The sequence below is a fragment of the Leptopilina boulardi genome, unplaced genomic scaffold, assembly GCF_019393585.1.
Source record: "Leptopilina boulardi isolate dan_hultmark-lab unplaced genomic scaffold, ZJU_Lbou_2.1 LbouV2_392, whole genome shotgun sequence".
In the NCBI taxonomy this organism is placed as follows: domain Eukaryota; kingdom Metazoa; phylum Arthropoda; class Insecta; order Hymenoptera; family Figitidae; genus Leptopilina; species Leptopilina boulardi.
The window spans coordinates 3651345-3672701 of NW_026137965.1; the positions used below are offsets into that span (position 1 = coordinate 3651345).

The 21357-nt window shown below is 26.2% G+C and overlaps 2 protein-coding genes across 5 annotated transcripts in view; one reads left to right on the forward strand and one right to left on the reverse strand.

The window, feature by feature from the left end:
• LOC127288524 (NADH dehydrogenase [ubiquinone] 1 alpha subcomplex subunit 10, mitochondrial) overlaps positions 1–21357 on the forward strand; it is a 132217-nt gene that overhangs the window by 110555 nt on the left and 305 nt on the right. The window contains exons 1-3 of one of the 2 annotated variants that reach the window (XM_051316021.1): positions 19809–20023; positions 20241–20891; positions 20961–21347. In XM_051316021.1, the coding sequence (XP_051171978.1) occupies positions 19961–20023; positions 20241–20891; positions 20961–21347 (1101 nt within the window). In that variant the 5' untranslated portion in view covers positions 19809–19960. Of the gene's footprint in view, positions 1–19808; positions 20024–20240; positions 20892–20960; positions 21348–21357 lie in introns of those variants that run through there. The other variant, XM_051316022.1, reaches the window with a different exon arrangement.
• On the reverse strand, positions 1829–19561 carry LOC127288516 (activated Cdc42 kinase-like). Of its 3 annotated transcripts, none has more exons than XM_051316009.1 (10): positions 19138–19551; positions 18435–18527; positions 16497–18089; positions 16190–16423; positions 15811–15929; positions 15217–15447; positions 9892–10502; positions 4105–7708; positions 3073–3827; positions 1829–2855 (listed from the first exon to the last, which is right to left on the reverse strand). In XM_051316009.1, the coding sequence occupies exons 1-8, from the start codon at positions 19139–19141 to the stop codon at positions 6883–6885; spliced, it is 3711 nt and encodes a 1236-aa protein (XP_051171966.1). In that variant the 5' UTR covers positions 19142–19551; the 3' UTR covers positions 1829–2855; positions 3073–3827; positions 4105–6882. The 3 variants fall into 3 exon arrangements, with proteins under 3 accessions (XP_051171966.1, XP_051171965.1, XP_051171964.1); XM_051316008.1 differs by having other exon boundaries at positions 15796–15929; positions 19138–19550; XM_051316007.1 differs by lacking the exons at positions 1829–2855; positions 3073–3827; positions 4105–7708; positions 9892–10502; positions 15217–15447 and adding an exon at positions 10509–13638 and having other exon boundaries at positions 19138–19561.

Consider the following 21357-nt stretch of genomic DNA (forward strand, 5'->3'; position numbering starts at 1 on the left):
CTTTGTATTATATTAATGAAGGAGAAAAAAATTTCTTTTTTTTTTTTGTAAAAATGCAAAATTAATATAAATATTTGATTGGCATATATGTAAAATTATTATGGGATTTAAATTGAAAGAATTGAAAATTTAGAATTGAATGGAAAGCCATTTGATATTGTGCAATTTATATATATATATATATATATGAAGCGTTTATTATTGCGACGCGATAGGCAATATAAAACGAATCTCATTACCATTCCTTCCGTGAAGTTCGTGTATGTATAGAGAGACGACGACCCGTTACTAAATATGAAAGGAAAGCATTCAACTATTATAAATGAGGAATTTCCATTTTTTTTTTCTTTTTCTTGTATTTTCCCAAATGTCGATAGAAATTCCTCGCACTTGATGTATAATTGATGATGATGATTTAATATAAATTACATTTTTTATCATTCACACGAAAAATACTTTACTATTTGTTCAGAAATTTCTCAATAATTTGTAGATAAATAGAGAAAAAAAAATTGTAATTGAAAAAAATAATAGGAAAATAAAAATAATAAAAACAATAATAATGAAAAATTTAATAATAATAATACAAATGATGAAAATAATAATAATAAATAATAATAATAATATTAATAATAATTATTATAATTTATTATAATAAAAAAAAAATTTGAAGTGATTTTTATTTTTTAATGAATACAAGTCTAGAATAAAATTTTTATTGCTTATTTTTCAATTTGACAGTTACCGTGTCTATATGTTTCAAGCGAAAGTATACATAAACGAAAAATAAAGCAAGGTCAATTGCCCTGGAATTAATGAGTGTGTGATGATAATTAGGTACTTGTAAATGTCAAATGAAGCCACCATGTATAAAAATACTTTAAATTAAAATTACCTTTTTTTTGGAAAGTTAAGCTTTTTTAAATAAATTATTTGCGAGATATATATATAACGAGCACATGAGAAAAATTATTTAATTAAATGATATTAAATATATTGCTAATTAAGTTATTTATTATATTGCCAATTAAGAAATTTTATTTTACACATTTTTAATTATTATATAAATTGCATTAATTTGAATTTGAACAAATTTTTAATTTCCACTTGAGAAAAAAAAAATGGTTTTAAAAAGCGTGTTAAAAAAATATGTTCTTTCCTTGAAAAGAAGTATTTTTATTTGTAATTTTTTTTATTTCTCTTTTTCATTTTAATTTTTTATTTCAATTTTTTATTTGTTTAATTAAAACTGTAATTAATTATTAAATAATTTGATTAATATTTTTCCTCAATTAATTAATTAATTTAATTTAATTAAAAATAAATAAAAAAGAATAATAAATTTCTTTTTTACTTTTGCCATGTATAAAAATTCACCAGCACCTTTTTTACAAACAAACAAAAATATGATTAAATAACACTTGTTAATATATGATATACAGTTGGCGTAGAAAAAAATATTCTTCATTTGACTATAACATTTACCGGAAATGAGTTTGAGGAGATTTGAATTTGTAATGCAATACGAGAAAGTGCGAATTGAGAATGCAACCGATATATTGCATGGGTATGCAGGTACTAATTATTGTTCACGTTTAGCGTAAACTTTTCAGTCTTCTCGAATCGGGCTCACACACTCCCATTGCACTTCTGAGGCTTAAAAAAAAATTTTTTTTTTCACATTTAAATCAAAACGAAAATTGAAATTATTCTTCACTTTCAACATTTTTATTTTTATTAATTAAAGAAATGATAAATAAATTATTCAATAAAATTGAAAAAAAACAATAAATTAAAAAATTAATTAATTAACAGTAAATAAAAAAAATTTATTAACTTTTAAATAACATTTATTTCACATGTTATAATTATTAAAATCACAATTTATTATTACGATGCAGGACTGAGAAAACATTTTACTTAAATATCGTATCTACATATAAAAAAATTAATTAAAACTAATTAAATTAATTTACTTTTCGGTTTTTTAATATTGTTCTTACAAACTCTTTTTTAGTTGAATATCTTTGATTTTTATTTTGAAATTTTACAAATGATTAAAATTTTCAAAAAAAATCAAATTTTTCATTTTCACCATTAAAACAATATTAATGCAATTTTGTTTATATATGGCCATAGAAATATTGTTTTAATAAAATGAAAAATTTGGATTTTTTTTTTCAAAATTCTAATTTCATTTCACATTTGTTCCATTCAATTAATTATCGGCTTTTAATTAATCAAATGCATTCAACTAAATAATTGTTTTTAATATTAAAATTATTATCACTATATTTCGATGTTTATTAAAATTGTTTTTAATTTATATTTTAAATTGAGAAAATTTGATTTAAAAATTTTGCAAATTCTAAATTGTATATTTTACAATTTACAATATATTTGGTACCATTTATAATTGTAAACAATATTATATACAATTTAGATTATTAATTTTTGACGAATCATTTTTTTTCAATTTATATATATATATATATAATTATTTAACTTTTTTGTTGATTTTATTTATATTCCCGTTTTTATCTTGTAATACTTCTTTCATAGGAAAAAAAATTTAATGCTTCTTTGCAAAAAAACTTTTGATGACGATTAATGTAGCTTAATTTAAATGTTTTTTTACAATGATTACATTGTTTCATTTGATGAATCATTTTTTTATGTATCTTTAATTTTTGTTTCGAAACATATTTTCTCTCACAACTTTCACATGAAAACATTTTTATCATTATTCTCTCTCGCTTTTCATTTTTTAATTCTTCATTTTTATTATAAACGGAGATTTCTTTTTCATTTTTCCGCAAAGTTGACAAATTTAAAACATTTTCACATATTGTAACCTGTGGAATAAAAAAAATAATTTATAAAATTTTTATTTTTTTTTAATTTTTTATTTATTATAACGTTATTATTTTTTTTATTAATAATTTATAATATATAATAATATAGTTAATTTCAATAAATTTTTTATCTAATAGAAGAAAAATAAAAGTTTTTTAGTGTATAAATTATTTAAAAAATTGTTTTCTTATCAAGGAATAAATAAAATAAATTTACTTGTGTTTGAGTGTAATCATTCGAATTTTTTTGAAGCCTAGGAATATTCAATGACGTTAGATGATTCCTTAAATTTTCTTCAGGTTGCGTTTCCATTTTCGTCTGAAGAAATTCATTTGTATTATTTTTCGTTTGCAATTGAAGACAATTATTATTGAAAATTTCAACAAGTTGTGTCTCCATTTTTGTTTGATCTTCAAATTGAGGATTTATTTGATGATTATCATTGGATATCTCTTCAGTTTGTGTTTCCATTTCAATTTCATGTTCATCATCATCACATTCATCAGAAATTTCATCAGAAATTTCATCAGTTTCTGGAACAATTTCCTTTTGTTGATAATAATCATTGGGAAAAATTATTTTCGTAGTCTCATTTAATGAATCAACATCATCATCCTCATTATCACTTTCAAAATCAGTTTGTGTACATTTTTCATTATTTAAAGGTTTTTGTAAATTCACAATTGCCAAATATTTATTTAATTTCCAAATTTCAGTGATTAATTTAATTCCAAGATGCTGTTCATTTTTAATTTCGTTAATTTTTTTATCAAAATTATTTTTATAATCACAATTCATTGTAATTAAATCTTTTTTAAGGCTCACAATTTTATTTTCAATTGAAGCCTGTTGTTGAATTTGACTCACTTGTTGATTAATTGTATTTTTTAAATTATTATTTTCTGATCTCAATTTTTCCAATTCAAGATGTAGCTGGAAATTGTTGCCCATTAAAAAATTTGAATTTAGCCCTGCAAAAAGGAAAAATTTATTTCATTAGAATTATTAAAATATTTATTATTAATTCGAATAAATGTGAAACATAATTTCAAACTTTATTTCCATATTTTGTCTTTTAGTTTAATTTCTTTGTTCTATTTGTTTCTTATATTGACAATTAATTTTCAAAACAATTCCAAAATAAGGTTTTTTTTTGACAATTACTATATTTGTCAAATTATTAAATTTTCAGTAATTTGTCTAAAATTATTATTAAAGTGTAATTTATTAATCATTTTAATTACTTACTGAAATTATCAGACTGTGGATAATAATATGTCATTTTTCCTCTTTCGTTTTTTTTTCAGTTCAAGAAAAAATTCGAATTTTTTTTCACACCTCAAATTATTTCAAAAAAATTTTTCGTCACAAAAACTTTATATAACAAAATATATAAATTTCCAATAGCTTCATCGATCTTTTCTCAATCTAAGGAAACATCAAAGTGATTATTTTTGTTTTCATAAATTAAACCTTTCGAAAAGAGGTGGAACAAATAATATTTCAAAATAAATGCTGAAATATTGATGCTAGATTAAAAATAATTTACTATTATTCTATAACTGAAAAATAATTTTTGGAAAATTAGATTTAATGGAAATTTTAAAATTAAAATGAATTTTAAATTCATTTCAAAATTATTTTAATTAACAAAATTAAAATGGTGAATAAAAAATAACGAGAAATTTTATTTAGGTTTACGTGTAAGTATATTTCATTGTAAATACAGTAGATATAAAACTTTTCCTTCTCCTTTCGCGTATCAAAAGGGATTTTTTTTTTAAATATACTAAGCGAGATAAATAATGTATAAAATGTGGCGTTTTTTTTTCTTTTTTTCTCAATACAGACGAAAATTTCATTTTCTCACTTATTATTCAATGATGACCAATAAATTACAAAGTTACACACTCTATAATATTTATTAGTTATACTATAATTAGTACGCAAAACAAATGCCCTTCGCTTTTTTTGCACGCACTCACGCACACACATGCTTTTCTAGAAACGCAGACTGAGAAAAAAAAATTAATGAAAAATTTGTTTTTCGAGACATATGATCACAATTATTATAATTTTTTTTTTTTTTTTTGACAATAATTTCCATTCTCACAGTATTGGAAATATTTTCCATTTTGAACAATTTTATCAAAAAAAAAAAAAATTGACAAGTTTCTTGTATAATATCAAGGGACTAGATATGATTTTATTATCATTTAAAAAATAACTTTTTATTTTCAGAAACTCGTTAACTGTGAAAATAATATTACTGTTTGTTTTTGTAAATACACATTCGTTCTTGATTTTTTTTTCTAATTTTAGATTTTGATTTTTTTCTAAAATGCTATTTTGAGCAAACTGAATTCTTCATTATAGAAAAAACGGGGAGCTTGTTTGATAATTGGTAAAGCTAATTATTATCATATACAGGGACAACTGTGCTTCTTAAAAAAGTTCATTATAAATTACATGATTTCTCTGATCCTGAGATAACGAGAATTGATTTTTTTTTATCATGAAATTAAAAAATGTTTTATTAACAATTGCACTTGTTTAAGGAACAGTTTTTTATTCTTTTACATTTTTATTGTTGATAAAAAATTTAATTTATCCAAAAATTTTTTAATTGAAGTAATTTTTAATATATTTAAATTTTGTTTAAAATTAAATTTCTCTTGAAATTTTAAATAAAATTTAAAGAAACTAAAAAAATTGAATATTTTTCTTCTTTTCGGTAATGAATTTTTTTTTTTATCTGAAAACACAATTTTTTTTTTTTTTCATCAAAATTAATTAATAAAATGTTTCTTGATTTTTTTAAGGCATTTACCAGAAACGCTGGTCTCGATACAAAAAATATGAGCATTTTTTGTGCGTCTTCGATTTACGTTTCAGCAAAAAAAAAATATGCGAAACTGTATAAGAGTGCTTTGAGATTTTTTTTACACGACGAATTATTTACCTCTTTTTTCTACTCATATCACCGATTCAACAAATATTGATTGTGAAATTGAAGTTAAATCACATTTTTTTTTCATTAAAACTAGACAGACGTTTACAAAACATAAAGATGGCTGGCCTTACACTTTGAATCTCTCAACAAATATAAAAAAAGGCAAAAGCCTTACTTTCAAAAATTTCATATAACTTTTTTTTTTTTTTTTTTTTTTAACAATATTGAACAGTTGAGAAATTTTGTGCGTAAGCCAATTTTATTTACATAAGTTATTATTATTAGTTCTGAAATATATTTTGAAGAGAGTATATGACATTATAATATTATTAATGCAAAATTTTATTTAAAATACCTATTCATTTTTTGGAAAACTTTTTCAGGCAAAATAAAAAAAATACTCTCTGCACTATACTTAGACGATAATAGTTAATAAATAAACTTTTCTTTCCTACAAAATATTACAAGCTATTCTTGAAAACTTGACTAATGCTTCATTAAATAATCGAAAGCTTAAATTGTATAAACGTAAACTGGGAAATAAATGCAGTCTTGACTTTTCTAACAAATAACTATCGATTGAAACTATCAATATTCTCACGTTTAAAAGAGAATGCCCATTAAAGAATATTAGTTTCAAATCGAATTTAAATGAAGAGGCAAAAATATAATTAAAATAAAAGAGATTAAAAATCATAAATTTCTATAAATTCCACAATAAAATTTGTAATTTTGTAAAATTCTATTTAAAAAAACGGGGAAAAAATGACTAATTTTTTTAATAAAATTTGATAATTGATAATTTTAAAATTCGGTATTAATTCTAAATTACTAAAAAAAAAAAAACAAAATTGTTAAAAACTTTTTCTCCATTTTATATCTAAGATTTTATTTTCGAGCATTGTGACCAAAAACTCTGATAAACGTAAAAATATTCTTCACTCAATTTACAATTAAACTTCGCTCTATACTTTTTTTCCAAAGTTAAATTAATACGAATTATATTATATTCGAGACTTCAAGTGAATTTAAAAAATCACTTTTGAAAATTTGTTTCCTTGCAAATATAATTTTTATACAGCTGCAGTATCTTCAGTATTACGAAGAAGCGATGCAGCTTTAACAATATCACCTTCACACTGACTAAGCATTACCTTACAATCTTCAAGACCAACAAAATTATTTTCCTTCTTTAATAAACCCTGAAGACGTTCCAATTTAATTGCATCGTGAATTTTCCAATCGGTTACATTCAATGCAGCAACACACGATTCAGGTGTTGTTTGTTCACGTAAAATTTTCAACATAACACGTACCTCATCTGATTGTTCACCATTTTGTGGACCACGTGTTCTATGAGCATTTGGTCGATCATAAGCAAAATCTAAAAGATCTTCACATGAAACATGATCCGATTGTCGTGTTAAATCACTATTATTACGATTTAATGATCGTTGATATTGTCCCGTTTTAGTTTGAAACTCATCATTATTTGTTGTTGTTGTTTGTACTTTTGGCGTGGGATTAATATTAAATGGCGAAACAGTTGATGTTAAATTGCAGGAATTTCCTTTCATTAATGAAACGAGAGAAATATTTGTTTCTGATTTTGATTCTTCAGAATGTATTGATTGATCACGATTAAAATCACAAGCTTCCATATTGTCTGGCAAGAATTTTTTGGCAGAGCTTTTTGATTCGACACTAATTTTCCTTTCATTGACAATTTGTTCTGTTTCATTATCGGATTGATTTTTTTCATGTGATTCAATTAAATTGTCTGAAAATTCAAGTAGATCCTCTGAAATCACACTGCAACGATTTAATTTATTATCATCGGCTGGTAAAGAGTCTAATGCAGCCAATTCAGAGTCGATTCTTCTTTCAAATTCCTCAGGACTGAAACAAAAAAAAAAAAATCAGGATTAGGGTAGAATGACAAAAGGGGTCAAGCGCCAATTTATCGAAAATGAGGTTTTTGCATAAAAAAAAATCAAGAAAATTCATTTACACATTTCTGTAGAAGGATTTCCTTTTTTATTGCTTATTTAAATCAGTTTTTAATAAAAATTAAATTAATAAAATAGCCTCAAATTTACTTTATTGCAACCTGATTGAAAAATAAAAGAAAGTCAATAATATTATGTAAAACTTAACAAATTTAAAAACATTGCTTTTTACAAATCGAAAATGCCTCGCGCAGATGCGGAAAAAATCTATTAATAAAAAAGATATTGTTAAAAAGAAACGATATGAAGGTGAAATGTTCTTTAAAAGTAATGGGGAAAAAGTTTTAGCTAAAGAAGTTGTAAATCAGGTACATATGTATATGTAACCTAAATTAATAATTTTTTTGAATTTTTATTATTTTTGAATTAAAAAATTTTTACCTGTATATTTAATAATATTAACAAATTTTTTTTTTAATATTTTAAATTAATAACATTGATGAACGTTTCAAAAAGTTTATTAATATTATTATAAAATAAAAGCTTTGAAATGTTTTTATGAATTTCATTCTTCACATTTTTATCCATCTGTTCAATTTTTATCAAAAATATAATTTTGTTAGGTTTTATTTTAATATTTTATTTTAATTTTATTTTAATAATATTTTAATTAATAAAATTAATAATAATAATAATATATTTTCAATTTTAAACAATTTTAAAATCATTTTGTTATTAATTTTTAAATATTTTTATGATTATACTAAATGAACAATTGAATTTAAAGATGAAATGATTGCTCAATTCCAAAGCAAGCAATTAAATCGTAATTTTCTTGAAAACAAACAATTTTTTAAAGGAATTTTTTTTTCTATTCATTTCGTCAATTCCATAGAAAGAAACTAATTTTTCAGTTTTTCTTTAAACTGTATATTTTTTTTTTATAATTAACACAGGTTTACAGTGAAATTGTCACTCGAACAAAACATTTTTTTTTTCGATTAATATGTGTTTTTTGAATAAGAAAATCATATTTTAAATTTTTTTCCCTCATGCAATTTTTTTGTAACAGCAAATTATGCATTTTCGAGATGTGACGTCACATAAAGTCACCGGTAGAGAAAGCAGTTAATCCAAATGTAAAAATTAAATCACCATTTGAAAGATAATTAAATTACCTTTCAGACCATTGGTCAACCAATAAAATCCATTCAAAATTGTCAGAGTTACAGTCGATCAAAGTTCAAATTTCAAGCAAATTTTAATGATTTTTAGACATTCGTCTAACTTTCGCTAATTTTTTCAAAGTCAAACAATCAAAAAAAGGTAAGTTTTAATTTTTTTAATAATAATAATATAATTATTAAAAAAATTGTTTGACTTTGAAAAAATTAGCGAAAGTTAGACATTAATTAAAAATAAAAATTAGTTAAAAATCATTAAAATTTGCTTGAAATTTGAACTTTGATCGACTGTAACTCTGACAATTTTGAATTGATTTTATTGGTTGACCAATGGTTTCAGAGGTAATTTAATTATCTTTCAAATGGTGATTTATTTTTTACATTTGTATTAACTGCTTTCTCTACCGGTGACTTTATGTGACGTCACACCTCGAAAATGCATAATTTGCTGTTACAAAAAAATTGCACGAGGGAAAAAAATTTAAAATATGATTTTCTTACTCAAAAAACACATATTAATCGAAAAAAAAAAATGTTTTGTTCGAGTGACAAAAAAAATTTGAAATTTGTAAACCTGTGTAATGCTTAAAGAAAATGTGCGCAGTTGATATAACCTTAAGGCACCAGTTTTTTTTTTTTTAATTTTATCGTTAATATGTAGGTTAATTTCAACAAATTGTTGTTTATTTATTAAAACATACTAATATATTGAAACGGTTTTCTCAGTTTTTTTTTAAATGACCTGCAAAATTTTTAAAAATGTTTTTTTTACTTCCTGTAAAAACAGTGAATTGGCGCTTGACCCCTTTAGTCATTCTACCCTTCATATTTATTCTTCATTTATCATTGAATTTTTAAAAGTTAAAAAAGAAAACTAACATGGAAAAAACGTGTAAAAAGCGAAAAAAGATGAAAATAGAAAAAAAAAAATACCCTGGGTTCAATTTACCTGCTCGGCGCAATATCTGGAATGAATCCATCTTCCGATGATCCTTCGATAATTGAACATCCTTCTTGTATCATAAATGACGAGTGTCCATCGACTTGATCCTCTAATGGTGGATTGATTTCGGCCATTTTTGCAAGTGTCCTCGTGACACCACCACCGGGAATAATGAGAGGATGCTTTCTCTGATGTCTTGGTAAACTGGATTTTGGTTGTAATGTTTTTGAACGATCGCGTGGCGGTAAAGGAATTGGATTACCATCGACGTTATTTTGATTTTGATTATTTTCAATTTCCAATGAATGATGCCTCTCAAGATTTCGTGTTTGTGGAATTGGTGGTGGTGCTTGCGATGGTGGTGGAACACGTTTTGGTAATGTTTTTGCACCGCTATGATGCATATTATCAAATTGTAAAATATGATCACTCGTCATCTCTTCAAGTTGTGTACCAGTGTGACCCAATGTTGCATGTTTATTGCCCCTTATCCTTGGTCTGACAATTGGTAATCCAGAACGTAGCATTCGCAGTGGATTTGTGTCGGTTGTATTTTCAATTATTGGCGTCTCAACAAGACTGTTGTATACTTCCTTGGCCTCATCCGATAATGTAGTCTAAACAAGCCGTGTAGGGTGGGAACAGATTTTCAGGAGAGAAAACAAAAAAACAAAAGAGAAAATTAAAATTAGAAAAAAAAGGAGATAAAAAGAAAAAATAATTAACCAAAATATAAAGAAAATCAAATTCTTAATTTGTAAAAAAAAAAAGAAAAAAACATTTTAGTCTTACATAGAAGTTTTGCTAATTTTGGTGTCTAATATATTTGACTATATTTTAAATAAACTAAATATTAATTTTTTTTTTTAAGAGCGTGTGTGCATATTGTGAGCGAAAAATAATTTTTACATTTCTATGCGAGACTCTATTTTTTAGGAAGGTTGTATAAAAAAGGGGTCATTCAAAAGTATCATCTCGTTGTGTGCATATCAAAAATTGTTTTCTTTTTATCAAAAACCAGTCATGTAGAAAACTTATTTCTATTTTTTTTTTTCTATTAAAGATCCAGTAAAAAGGAATCTTTCTAGCAATACTACATTCTATTATAAATGGTATACAAATTGCAAATATATCTACATGTCTTATTATTATTGAAAAGTGTCCAGCGATTAAGCGAGGAATTTTTTACATGCTCTTGGAATTATTATTGTTTCAAGGTGATAAATTCAAATTTTGTCTCAAAATCGTTAACTACTTTTTTTTTTTTTAAATTACGATTTTGGAAAATAATTAACAAATTACTATGAAAATTGTAGAATTTTTGAAATTTTTTATTTTATTTGAAATGATTTTTTTTTTACAAAAGAAAATCTAGATTCACTAAAGAATTTTTTTATGAAAATATTTTTTCTAATAAGTTCTAATTTTCTAATGAAAAAGGCTAAGTTTTTTTTTTTTTAATTCCCTGAGTGTTGTCCTATTTAATAACCTCCTCGACACTGGACACCCTGATGTTCCCTGATAGTTTCAGATTTTTTTTTTTTTAAACATTAGTACCGCTGGATTTCTACTTGTTTTGTTATTAAAGTAGACGTGCGTTACATGCAAACATGCTAAAGCACGAAACACAAAAATCTATTATAAAATTTCCTGTCCTTTCCAATTAAAAAAAAAAAAAAAACCCACTGTCTATTTTTTCCAAAATTACAAAAGTATCTAAATTTTTCCTTTGAAGAATTTTCTTTAAAAAATTCAGAAAATATTTTCTTTTTCTTAAGGAGCTGGTGATGGAGGGAAGGTTAAAATATCATTGGTAAATTCAGGATATTCCGAGCTGGTGTCTGAATCTAAATCAGAATTACTGGTGAATGTTAAACTTGAACTTGGCGCACTTTCAGGCCACGATAGTAAATTATTTCTCGATGAGAAAGGTGGCGATAATGAATTCAAAAAACTTGTCGAAGGCGGTGGTGATTTACCACAAAGTTCTATTGAAGAAAAACCTCTAGCAGCATCAGGATGTAAAAATTGACTACGATTTTTAAAATTTAATCGTAAATTATGTGACATTCTTTTATGACGACGTTTATAGCGCAATCGACTTCGAATATCAGTTTCCGAATGTGAAATTGAATCAGAATCATCGCTTGAATCATTTTTTGGATGAAATGAACGTCTTGCATTGCGTAGAGGTGATTTTCTATGTTCCGAAAGTGACGATGTCCTTGGTCGAAATACATTAAAATTCCCCTGATTTTTATCACTGAAAATATCATTTTTACCCAATTCTTTTCTACTGTCATTCTGATAAAGTTTCGGTGGCTCTAAAATATGTTGATGCAATGCTGGACTATTTTTTTGATTTAATTTCATAACACTTTGTTTTCCCTGTAATGGTACATTTAAATCGAGATGTTTTGGTTTTTGCATTGGTGTTGCACCTAAATTACGAAGTGGTGTTTGTGTTTGACTTGGAATATCCAAATTTCTCATCAAAGAAACATCAATATTTCGTGAATTTTGCTCAATATTTTTACCAAGTTGTATCATATTTTGTGTTAATTTACCCATTCCTAAATTTAAAACTTGTCCTTTCTTTGAATCGAGATAATTTTTCACACTCTCCATACCTGAGATTTCGCGTTGATATTTTTCGGCAAATATTTTACTACTCAATTCAACTTGTGAATTTGCCTCGGCATCGGATTTTCTTCTTAAACGTTGAAAATTCACGCGAAGACTTTCTGAACTACTGTAAATTGGAGAATCTTTTTTCTCTGGTTCAGTGACAAATAAAGGATTATTTGACATTACAAAAGAAAAATTATCGTGTCCATTTTGATTTTGTTCAATTTTTCGAAAACTTTGTATATTTATTCTCACGGCTTCTAAATTTCCTCTTGAACCATCGGTTTTTAAACCACATTTCTCACTTTTTTCTTGTGTTGTTGTTCTTGGTACAAAAGAAACTTTTCCTCCGCGTATTTTTTGTAAATCAAATTTTTTCAATTCTGCATTCAATTTTGTTGATTCGAGAACCTTTGGCCTTGTTCCAAAATCTAAATTTACTTTATCCCTTGGTAAATCAAATTTCAATGATCGATTACGTGATGATTCAAAATTTCCAGCATTCTCCTTGGAATCAAAATTTTTATCATTAACATCAAATTCCGTTCTTTTTTGATCGGAATTGAGATTCATTGCTTGTACATTAAGTTCGGGGAAATTGGAATAAAACATACTGCCATGTTCAAGATTATTTATTTTTTCAAAATTTTCCGTTAATTTTGATTCAATAGGCGATTCAACAGTATCATCGTCATCGTCTAAATATTTTGGTTGATCAAAATAACGATCGACATAACTTGTCGAAACTCTCTTTGCTTCACGTGGAAAATCCATATTCGAATTTTCCAAAGTGTACGATAATTTACCATTTTGTTTTGCATTTTTTGTCTCTAAATCGAGTATTGATTCACAAGCAGCGATACTTTTACGATTTCCATTTTCTAAGAATTCAGCCGATTTCATTAAATTTTGCTTTGTCGCATTATTATCCAATATATGATTGTCAAATTCAACATTCATATATGAAGTCCAGGCACTGGGTTTGGTCAAGAGTTCACGTGATTTCGCAAAACAAAATTCCGCTGACGCTTTGTCCCAAAGTGGTAATTTTAAAGTGGATGGCGCACCCAGGGACTCTATACTAGACACCGTTGACGATAAAGACTGTAAACTCGAGCACAACCACTAAATAAGCAACACACAAAAAAATACAAAATCATGCAGCAAAAAGAAAAATAAATAAAAGCAATGACAAAAAAATGCAAGCAAGACAAATTACAAACACGGGGAAATAAAACCAAAAGCAAAAATACATTGAGAACAAAATGCAATTAAGGTTTAATAAATAAATAAAATAACGAGGAAGATGGAATGAAACAAAAAAATAATTAAAAAAAAAAAAAGGAACAGGAAAATGGGAAAAGATGAAATATTAGTACCTTTGCGTTAGTAAGCTTTTACCATAAAAATAATAAGAATTTTTTTTCTCACAAAACATTTAAAAATTATTAAAAAAAGAATAAGAGATTACCATTTAAGAATTTTAAGTATCGATAAATTTAATTTGGCGTCAGGAATTAACACTGTTCCATAACTATTTTTTTTTCTACTAATTTTATCCAAATTTTTTTTTTTTTTTTTTTGTTAGTTGTGTATCTAAATTTGGAAAAAGTGCAAATAGGAGAGCCCTGTATTAGAATGAGATAAAATAAACTGTAGATTTAATAACTAGTATGAGTGTTGAAGTGTCAAAATGTTGTGATTCCGATTTAAAATTTAGAATTTTCTTTTTTTTTCATATAATTTTGAAGAATTTTTCTTTTTTAATTTCTGATGCATTTTTATATTGAGAATTTTAATATCAAATATTCTGATTTTGTTAAATTTTTATTATATGGAATAAAAGTTTATTTTTGAATTTAAAAAAAAATCATTTAGGAGATATGGATTTTATTTTCGATGAAACAAAAAAAATGGTGCAAAATTACTGACAACTGTTATTGATAATTACAGTTAATTATTGTAACTACTATCGTTGAGGTGCATAAATATTTTTATTTAAAATAAAAATTTTTATTTAATCTATAGAGAAAATAATATTTTTTTAAATAGAATTTATATTTGACGGAATTTTTGATTAACTGAACTTTAATATAATAAAATATCGAATTTATTTTACCGAATATTTTGTCAACTGAAATTTGGATTTAACAAAATTGTTAATTAATCAAAATTTAAAATGAATTTCTTATTTTAGGAAATTTTCAAATTACCGCGTTTTTATTTAGCAGAATTTTCATTTAAGAAATTTATTTAATCGAATTTTTATTTTATCGAATTTTCCATTCCATTTAATATAATAGAATTTCTATTTTACCGAATATTTTGTCAACCCAAATTTCCATTTAACAAAATTGTTAATTAACCGAAATTTAAACTGAATTTTTTATTTTGAGAAATTTTCTTCTAACCGTATTTTTATTTAACAGAATTTTCATTAAATAAATTTGTTATCGAATTTTTAAATGGAATTAATTTATCGAATTTTTCATTCGATAGTAGCCACACAATCATTTAATGAATTCAATTAAATAGAAAATATTTTTAAAAAAGAAATTCATTTTACAAGCTAAAATGTAAATAAATTGAAATCACGAAAATAAAATCCACAAATCTGTAAATGTTGAAAAAAAAAATTGTCATCAATTATTATTGTTTTATCGTTAAAAGTATGTGAGATTTTCTTTTTTGATCGAATTGTACCTGGATGTCAGGTATACTGGCGGCTTCCTCGGAAAAGTGTCGTCTGTCTGGTTTAGGACTGTGTTGATGTGGCAACTTAAAAGAAAACTTTCTACGTCTTGAGGGACTGGCAGGTGTACGTGGCGATTCCTGTGGTTGCTCAAGATCTGTCATGGAACGTGCTGTCAATTCCTGGGCCATTGCAATGGCCGAGTAGAGTGTTTTCTGATCTGCCGCTGATATAGGCTTCACCTAGATTCAGGAAAAATTCTTACCACATTTGGATAATAAATTTTTTTTGCAACGCTATTCTCGTTGACTGTTGAACATTACTTGTTGAACTCTCTTTCTCTCAGCAAAAATTAAATCAATCCTATATATTTAAAAAAAAAAAATCCCTCCTACTATTTTAATGGAGAATAAAATCTACCTTTTTTTAAAAAAAAACATTAAAAGCAAACATCATTGACGAATCAAGGAATTTTGATATTTATATTGTTCGGAAAAAAAGAAAGCGATAAAAAAATATGCGAGTCATTCCGGTTTTTTTTTGTTTCTTTGAAGAGAAAATGAAAACACAAAAGAAAACGTGTACTTTACATTTATGGGACTCACGGTGGCTTGCTTCTTTTTACTGCTCTGTTTTGCTTGCATCTCACGAAGCTCATTTCGAGCATTACTTGTTTCGTGTTCTGTTGGTGGATGACCAGGAAGAGGTGGTGGTGGTGAAGAACCTGAGAAAACATCGTTAAATAAAAATTACAAACACGTGCACCAAATCAAGTCTCATTTGTTGAATATTGAATCTTAGATTAAAAAAAAAATAGAGGGGAAAATTCTTTTTAAATCTGGAGATATATAATTTCTTTATTAAATTTGATATGAAAATAGACTCGAGGTCAAAAATAATCCTCTTAAGTATTTGAAGACTTATACTTTAAGGTTTCTTGAAATTATTTTTGCATAAATGAATATTGAAAAGAAAAATAGTTACCTAATGATCGGAACATTTGATCCATTTCATCAAGGAGACTGGGTCCAAAATCAAAGCTCAAGGGTTTATCAAATCTCAAGGGACTGTCTTGATTTTCCTCATCACTTATTTCATGATATTCATGATCGGCGCTAACTGTCTCTGTATTGCCAGCAACAGTTGCTGTTTGTTTCGTGGCATTTCCAATTGTTCCCAAATGTGAAATATCAGAACTTGTATCGGACCATAAACTTTCTGAAAAAATATTTTTATAAATAGAAAATTATTAAAAAAAAAAAAAACAAAATAATTATCAATGTTTGCTCACCGTGTTTACTTTGGTTATCAAGCTGTGAATGATGAATTCTATTATCCCTATTAGGCTCTCTATTCGAATCGATACTTCTTCCATCTTGATTTAAAATTTGACTAGAATTATCCGTCGCATCCTCTTGTGGCTTATATGGTGTGACAACTTGCCTTGGTAAATGTGGATATTTTCCACCCAAAAAACTGATATCACCAAAATAAGCACCATCCAATCCAACGTGACCCGTGTGCTTTAAATCGCCCTGCGGCGATGATATCATATCGGTTCTTATTTTTCGTCTTTGCGATGAAAAGGCATTTTTTCCATCACCTCGCGTAAATTCACCAGGTTTATTACTCGGTAAATTTGAACCAAGATACGCTATCGTATGCGCTGGATTAAAAAATCCAGTTTTACCATTATTCAACACACCCTTCCATAAAGTATTACTGCTACCTTTATCCAAAACTGAAATAATATCACCCTGTCGATATGAAAGTTGTCCAATTTCTGAACTATCTTGTACGGCTTGCACTTGCTCTGGTTTCAAATCAGGCAAAAGATTAATCAATTCGGAAAATTTTGGTCGTTTCATTGGCTCATGTTGCCAGCATTGTTGCATTAATGTGAAATAATCCTTGGGACAACAATCGGGTTGTTCTAATCTTTGAAAATTTGGCTCGTCAATAGCCTCGAGAATTTGATGACCAGTGAGCGCTGGCCATGGTTGAAAACCATAACTAAACATTTCCCAAAGTGTTACACCATAAGCCCAAACATCACTTGCCGATGTAAATTTTAAATATGTTATACATTCCGGTGCACACCATGCAATTGGTAATTTGAGATTAACATTAAAATTTGTTTGATAATAATCTTTACCAACACCAAGTGCACGCGATAAACCAAAATCAGATATTTTAACTTTATTTTTTGAAAATACGAGAATATTTCTTGCCGCTAAATCACGATGTATAAGTCGTTTAGCTTCTAAATATTGCATTCCATCGGCAATTTGTACGGAAAAATCGCAAAGCGATAAAACAGGAAAACTTGCACGTAAACTTGGTTCCTTTAAACATTCTAAAAGTGATCTTAATGGCGCTAATTCGGTAACTAGCATTAATGAATTTGTATCGAGAACAACACCATATAATCTGACAATATGTTCATGATCAATTGAATGCATAATTGCTGCTTCTTTTAAAAATTCAATTGGATTATTTTGCATTCTTTCTCTTGATAGGCACTTAATAGCGACTTGTATTCTTTCACCGTCATTTGTCCAAACACCCTGTTGTACAACACCAAATTCTCCCATACCCAATTCTTTATTAACAATTATTGCATCAGCAGGAATCATATGCTTATTTGGAACACGAACTGGTGGACGATCTTGTCTTTCTTCCGGTAACATGCCAAGTGATCCTGGTATTTGTTCCTCACGTTTTGGTAAAAGCATTTTTTTAAATTTTGATAAATAATTTTGTGGAAAATGCTTTTGAAAATATTTTTTCAATCGACGCATTTCTGGTTTACTCATTCCAATGGCATTTAAATCATCTTCCGTTACGTATTTAAGTTGTGCTGTATTTTGCACTTTTAGATCACCTTAAAAATAATTATTTTTTAATTATTTAAAATATTTAAGATATAAAAAAAAATATAAAAAAATATAAATAAAATATATAAAATATATTATAAATTATAAATTACATATTAATTAATATATAATAATATAATTAATAATAATTAATAATAAATAATAATAATTAATAATTAATTAATATAATTAATATATAATATATATTATATTAATTTTATAAGCCTTAATTATATATTATATTATAAATTATATTATATTATATAAAATATAAATATTTAAAATATTTATTTTTTAAAAATAATTATTTTTTATTTATTTTTTTTATAAAAATTAAAAAAAAAGAAACTTACCCCGAATCCCTGGATAATACTGTTGAAGTTCAGCTTCCATGAGAAACTCATAGAGACCAGGACCAGAATTACGCGACATCCCTCCTTGTGTATCTATAATCAAATCAAATCTAATTTTCATTTGAAAAAATGAGAAATTTTTACAGAGAATCGAAAGTTCTGCATAATTGTCTTGTGCAAATTCAACCTACTTTAAATTCGAAAGTCTTTGATACAGGAAATAAAATTCTTTTCTATTTTCTTTTGTGATTATCAGTATTTATTTACAATTCGAAAGTTTGTTTTTTAAATAGCTACGAAGATAATAGATTTCCCGATAAGGAAAAAAAATTGATCATAAAAGAAACAGTCAATGAACTGATAAAAAATTCTCAAATATAATTTCCCCAAATTAGAAAAAAGATATAGGGATAAAAGCGAATAAGAACGGGGTTATTTAGGTACATAAACAGTTTTAAAATCATGACTAAACAAATTGGAATGTTGTTCGATGAACCCCATTGATATAGTACGCCCGCACTTAGAGAAAAAACAAACAAAAGATGAAACCTTTTTCTATTCCCGTATGACATCCATAAGAAACTAGCATCCTAATATTCGTAAAGACGAATTTTAACCAAGACACGCCCCGCGACGGCGCCCTTAAATAGAAAATGATTTATAAATATCTTCGGGCACCGGTTTTTACGATTTTCCCACTTACCCATTCTCTTCTTGGTATGATGATGAGAAATGTGCCAAAAATTCCCTTTGACAAGAGACGCCTGCGTCCTTTAATAATTCACAATATCCAGATTCGTGAAAATGTCAAAAAAAAAAATCACTCAATTTTACTTCATTTCTATTCACATTTTTTCATTGTTTTTTTTCACCCACATTTACTTTGCGGTCACTGAACCGCAATTTATACATCTAATGCAAAAGACTTTACTTCTACTATTCTTGCACAGCCAAGCTCAAGCTGGAATGCGAAATTTGTAATCTCTGATTCTGCGTGAATTTTCTCCTTCACACAAACAGTATTTTAATACTTTAATACTCTTCTTGTATGTACACTTTTGCAAAACGTTTCAGAGGTTATACACGTTTAATGCACTCACACAATCTTGCATCCGGAAGTGTCATGTCACTGACGGCTATATTCAGATTGCAAATCTGACAGTTCTCTATTAGCGGGTAAATTTGAATTAAACATTCAAAAATTAATTTTATTTAAATTTAAAATTTATTTTATTATTTGAAAAATAAATTAATATTAATAGAATTTTTTTTAAATTATGGTGGTGTAAATTTTGAGTTACCATGATGAAATTATAAAGAAGATTTTAATTTTGAGGTTAAAGAGATTAGTTGGTAATCCTGGTTTTGCAAATGGATGTAACTTCAGTTCACAGCTGGTTTTAATAAAAAATAATTTACTTCTGCTAGCAAGTGAATTTTAATAAATATTTAAGTAATGCTGGATATTATTTAGTTTTATTTAGCATATATTTAGCATATATTTAGTTAATATTTGTTTAGAAATAATGGCGTCGGTTTTACGAAATGGTATTTCTAAACTTCGTAACGGTACCGTAGGATTATGTAAGGTTAGCACTCATTTTTTCCTGTTTTTGACACAATTTTTATTTTGGAGTATATTTATATATTAAATATTTATTACTTTAGAAGAGTATAAATATGTTTTTTTGAAAATTAAGATATTACATTTTTGTAGAGGTTAAGTTAACTGTCATTAAAATAGAATTAAATTTTCTGTATATTATTTTTTCTAGAGATTAAGTTAATTTTAATTAACACTTTCAGTTATCGTCTACGAACAATGTACCATTTATTCAAGTCGCCTGCATTAGTACACGAGAAGTACGAAAATATCGAGATCCACGTCCACCGCCTTTTCCATATGAAAAAAAAATATTTGGCCCTTGGGATCAACTTTTTGATAATACAATACATCGATTCGATGATAATTCAAAATTAATTGTTGTTGAAGGTCCACCTGCTTTGGGAAAAGGTGAACTATGTAAACAATTAGCCAATGAGCTGGAAATGTTATATGTTCCTCAAGCAAGTTTAAATGATTATTACGTTAAATATTATGATTTCGATTTGAAAACACTAGACGATAAACTTCCTGAAGTTTGTAAAAGTTGTGATTTACCAACATTTTTTAAAAATCCAACAATCATGAATGGCGCAAAAGTGCAATTTCTTTTTTATCAATTAAAATTTTTTAAAACATTAAACATCTTAACTCACATATTGTCTACGGGACAGGGAGTTATTACAGAAGGAAGTGTTTGGTCCGATAAAGTTTTTGCAAATGTTATGAACATTCATGGATATTTATCAGATGAATCTATGAAAATATATAATACTACGATTGATCGTTCACTTTTTGAATTAATGAGACCTCACTTATGTATTTACTTGGATGCACCTGTCAGTGTTGTTCAGGTAAATTAAACAAAAAGTTATTAATTTATAAAAATAGTTTTGTCAATGTTTTTTTTTTCGTTATTTCAGGAGAAAATCAAGAAACGAAATAATCCAGCTGAAGTTAATTCAAAAGTATTAAACGAAAAATTCTTATCTGATCTTGAATATCAATATAAATTTAATTTTTTGAAAAGTTTGAGTGAACATTCACATATATTAATTTACGATTATTCAAATGGTGGAGATTTTGAAGTAATTATCGAAGATATTGAAACATTAAATTTTGATGTTGTGAAAAATGCTAAAAGATTTGAAGATTGGGATTTAAGAACATCTGAACATTGGATATCGAAAAGAAAATGGTACTCTGAATGTGAACATATATTGATTGATTATGCTACACCAGAAGATGCGGCACCGGAATGTAGAGTACCTGGTAATGAAGCTTTACTTGAGCATGAAGTAAAGAAAGAAGTAAGTAATA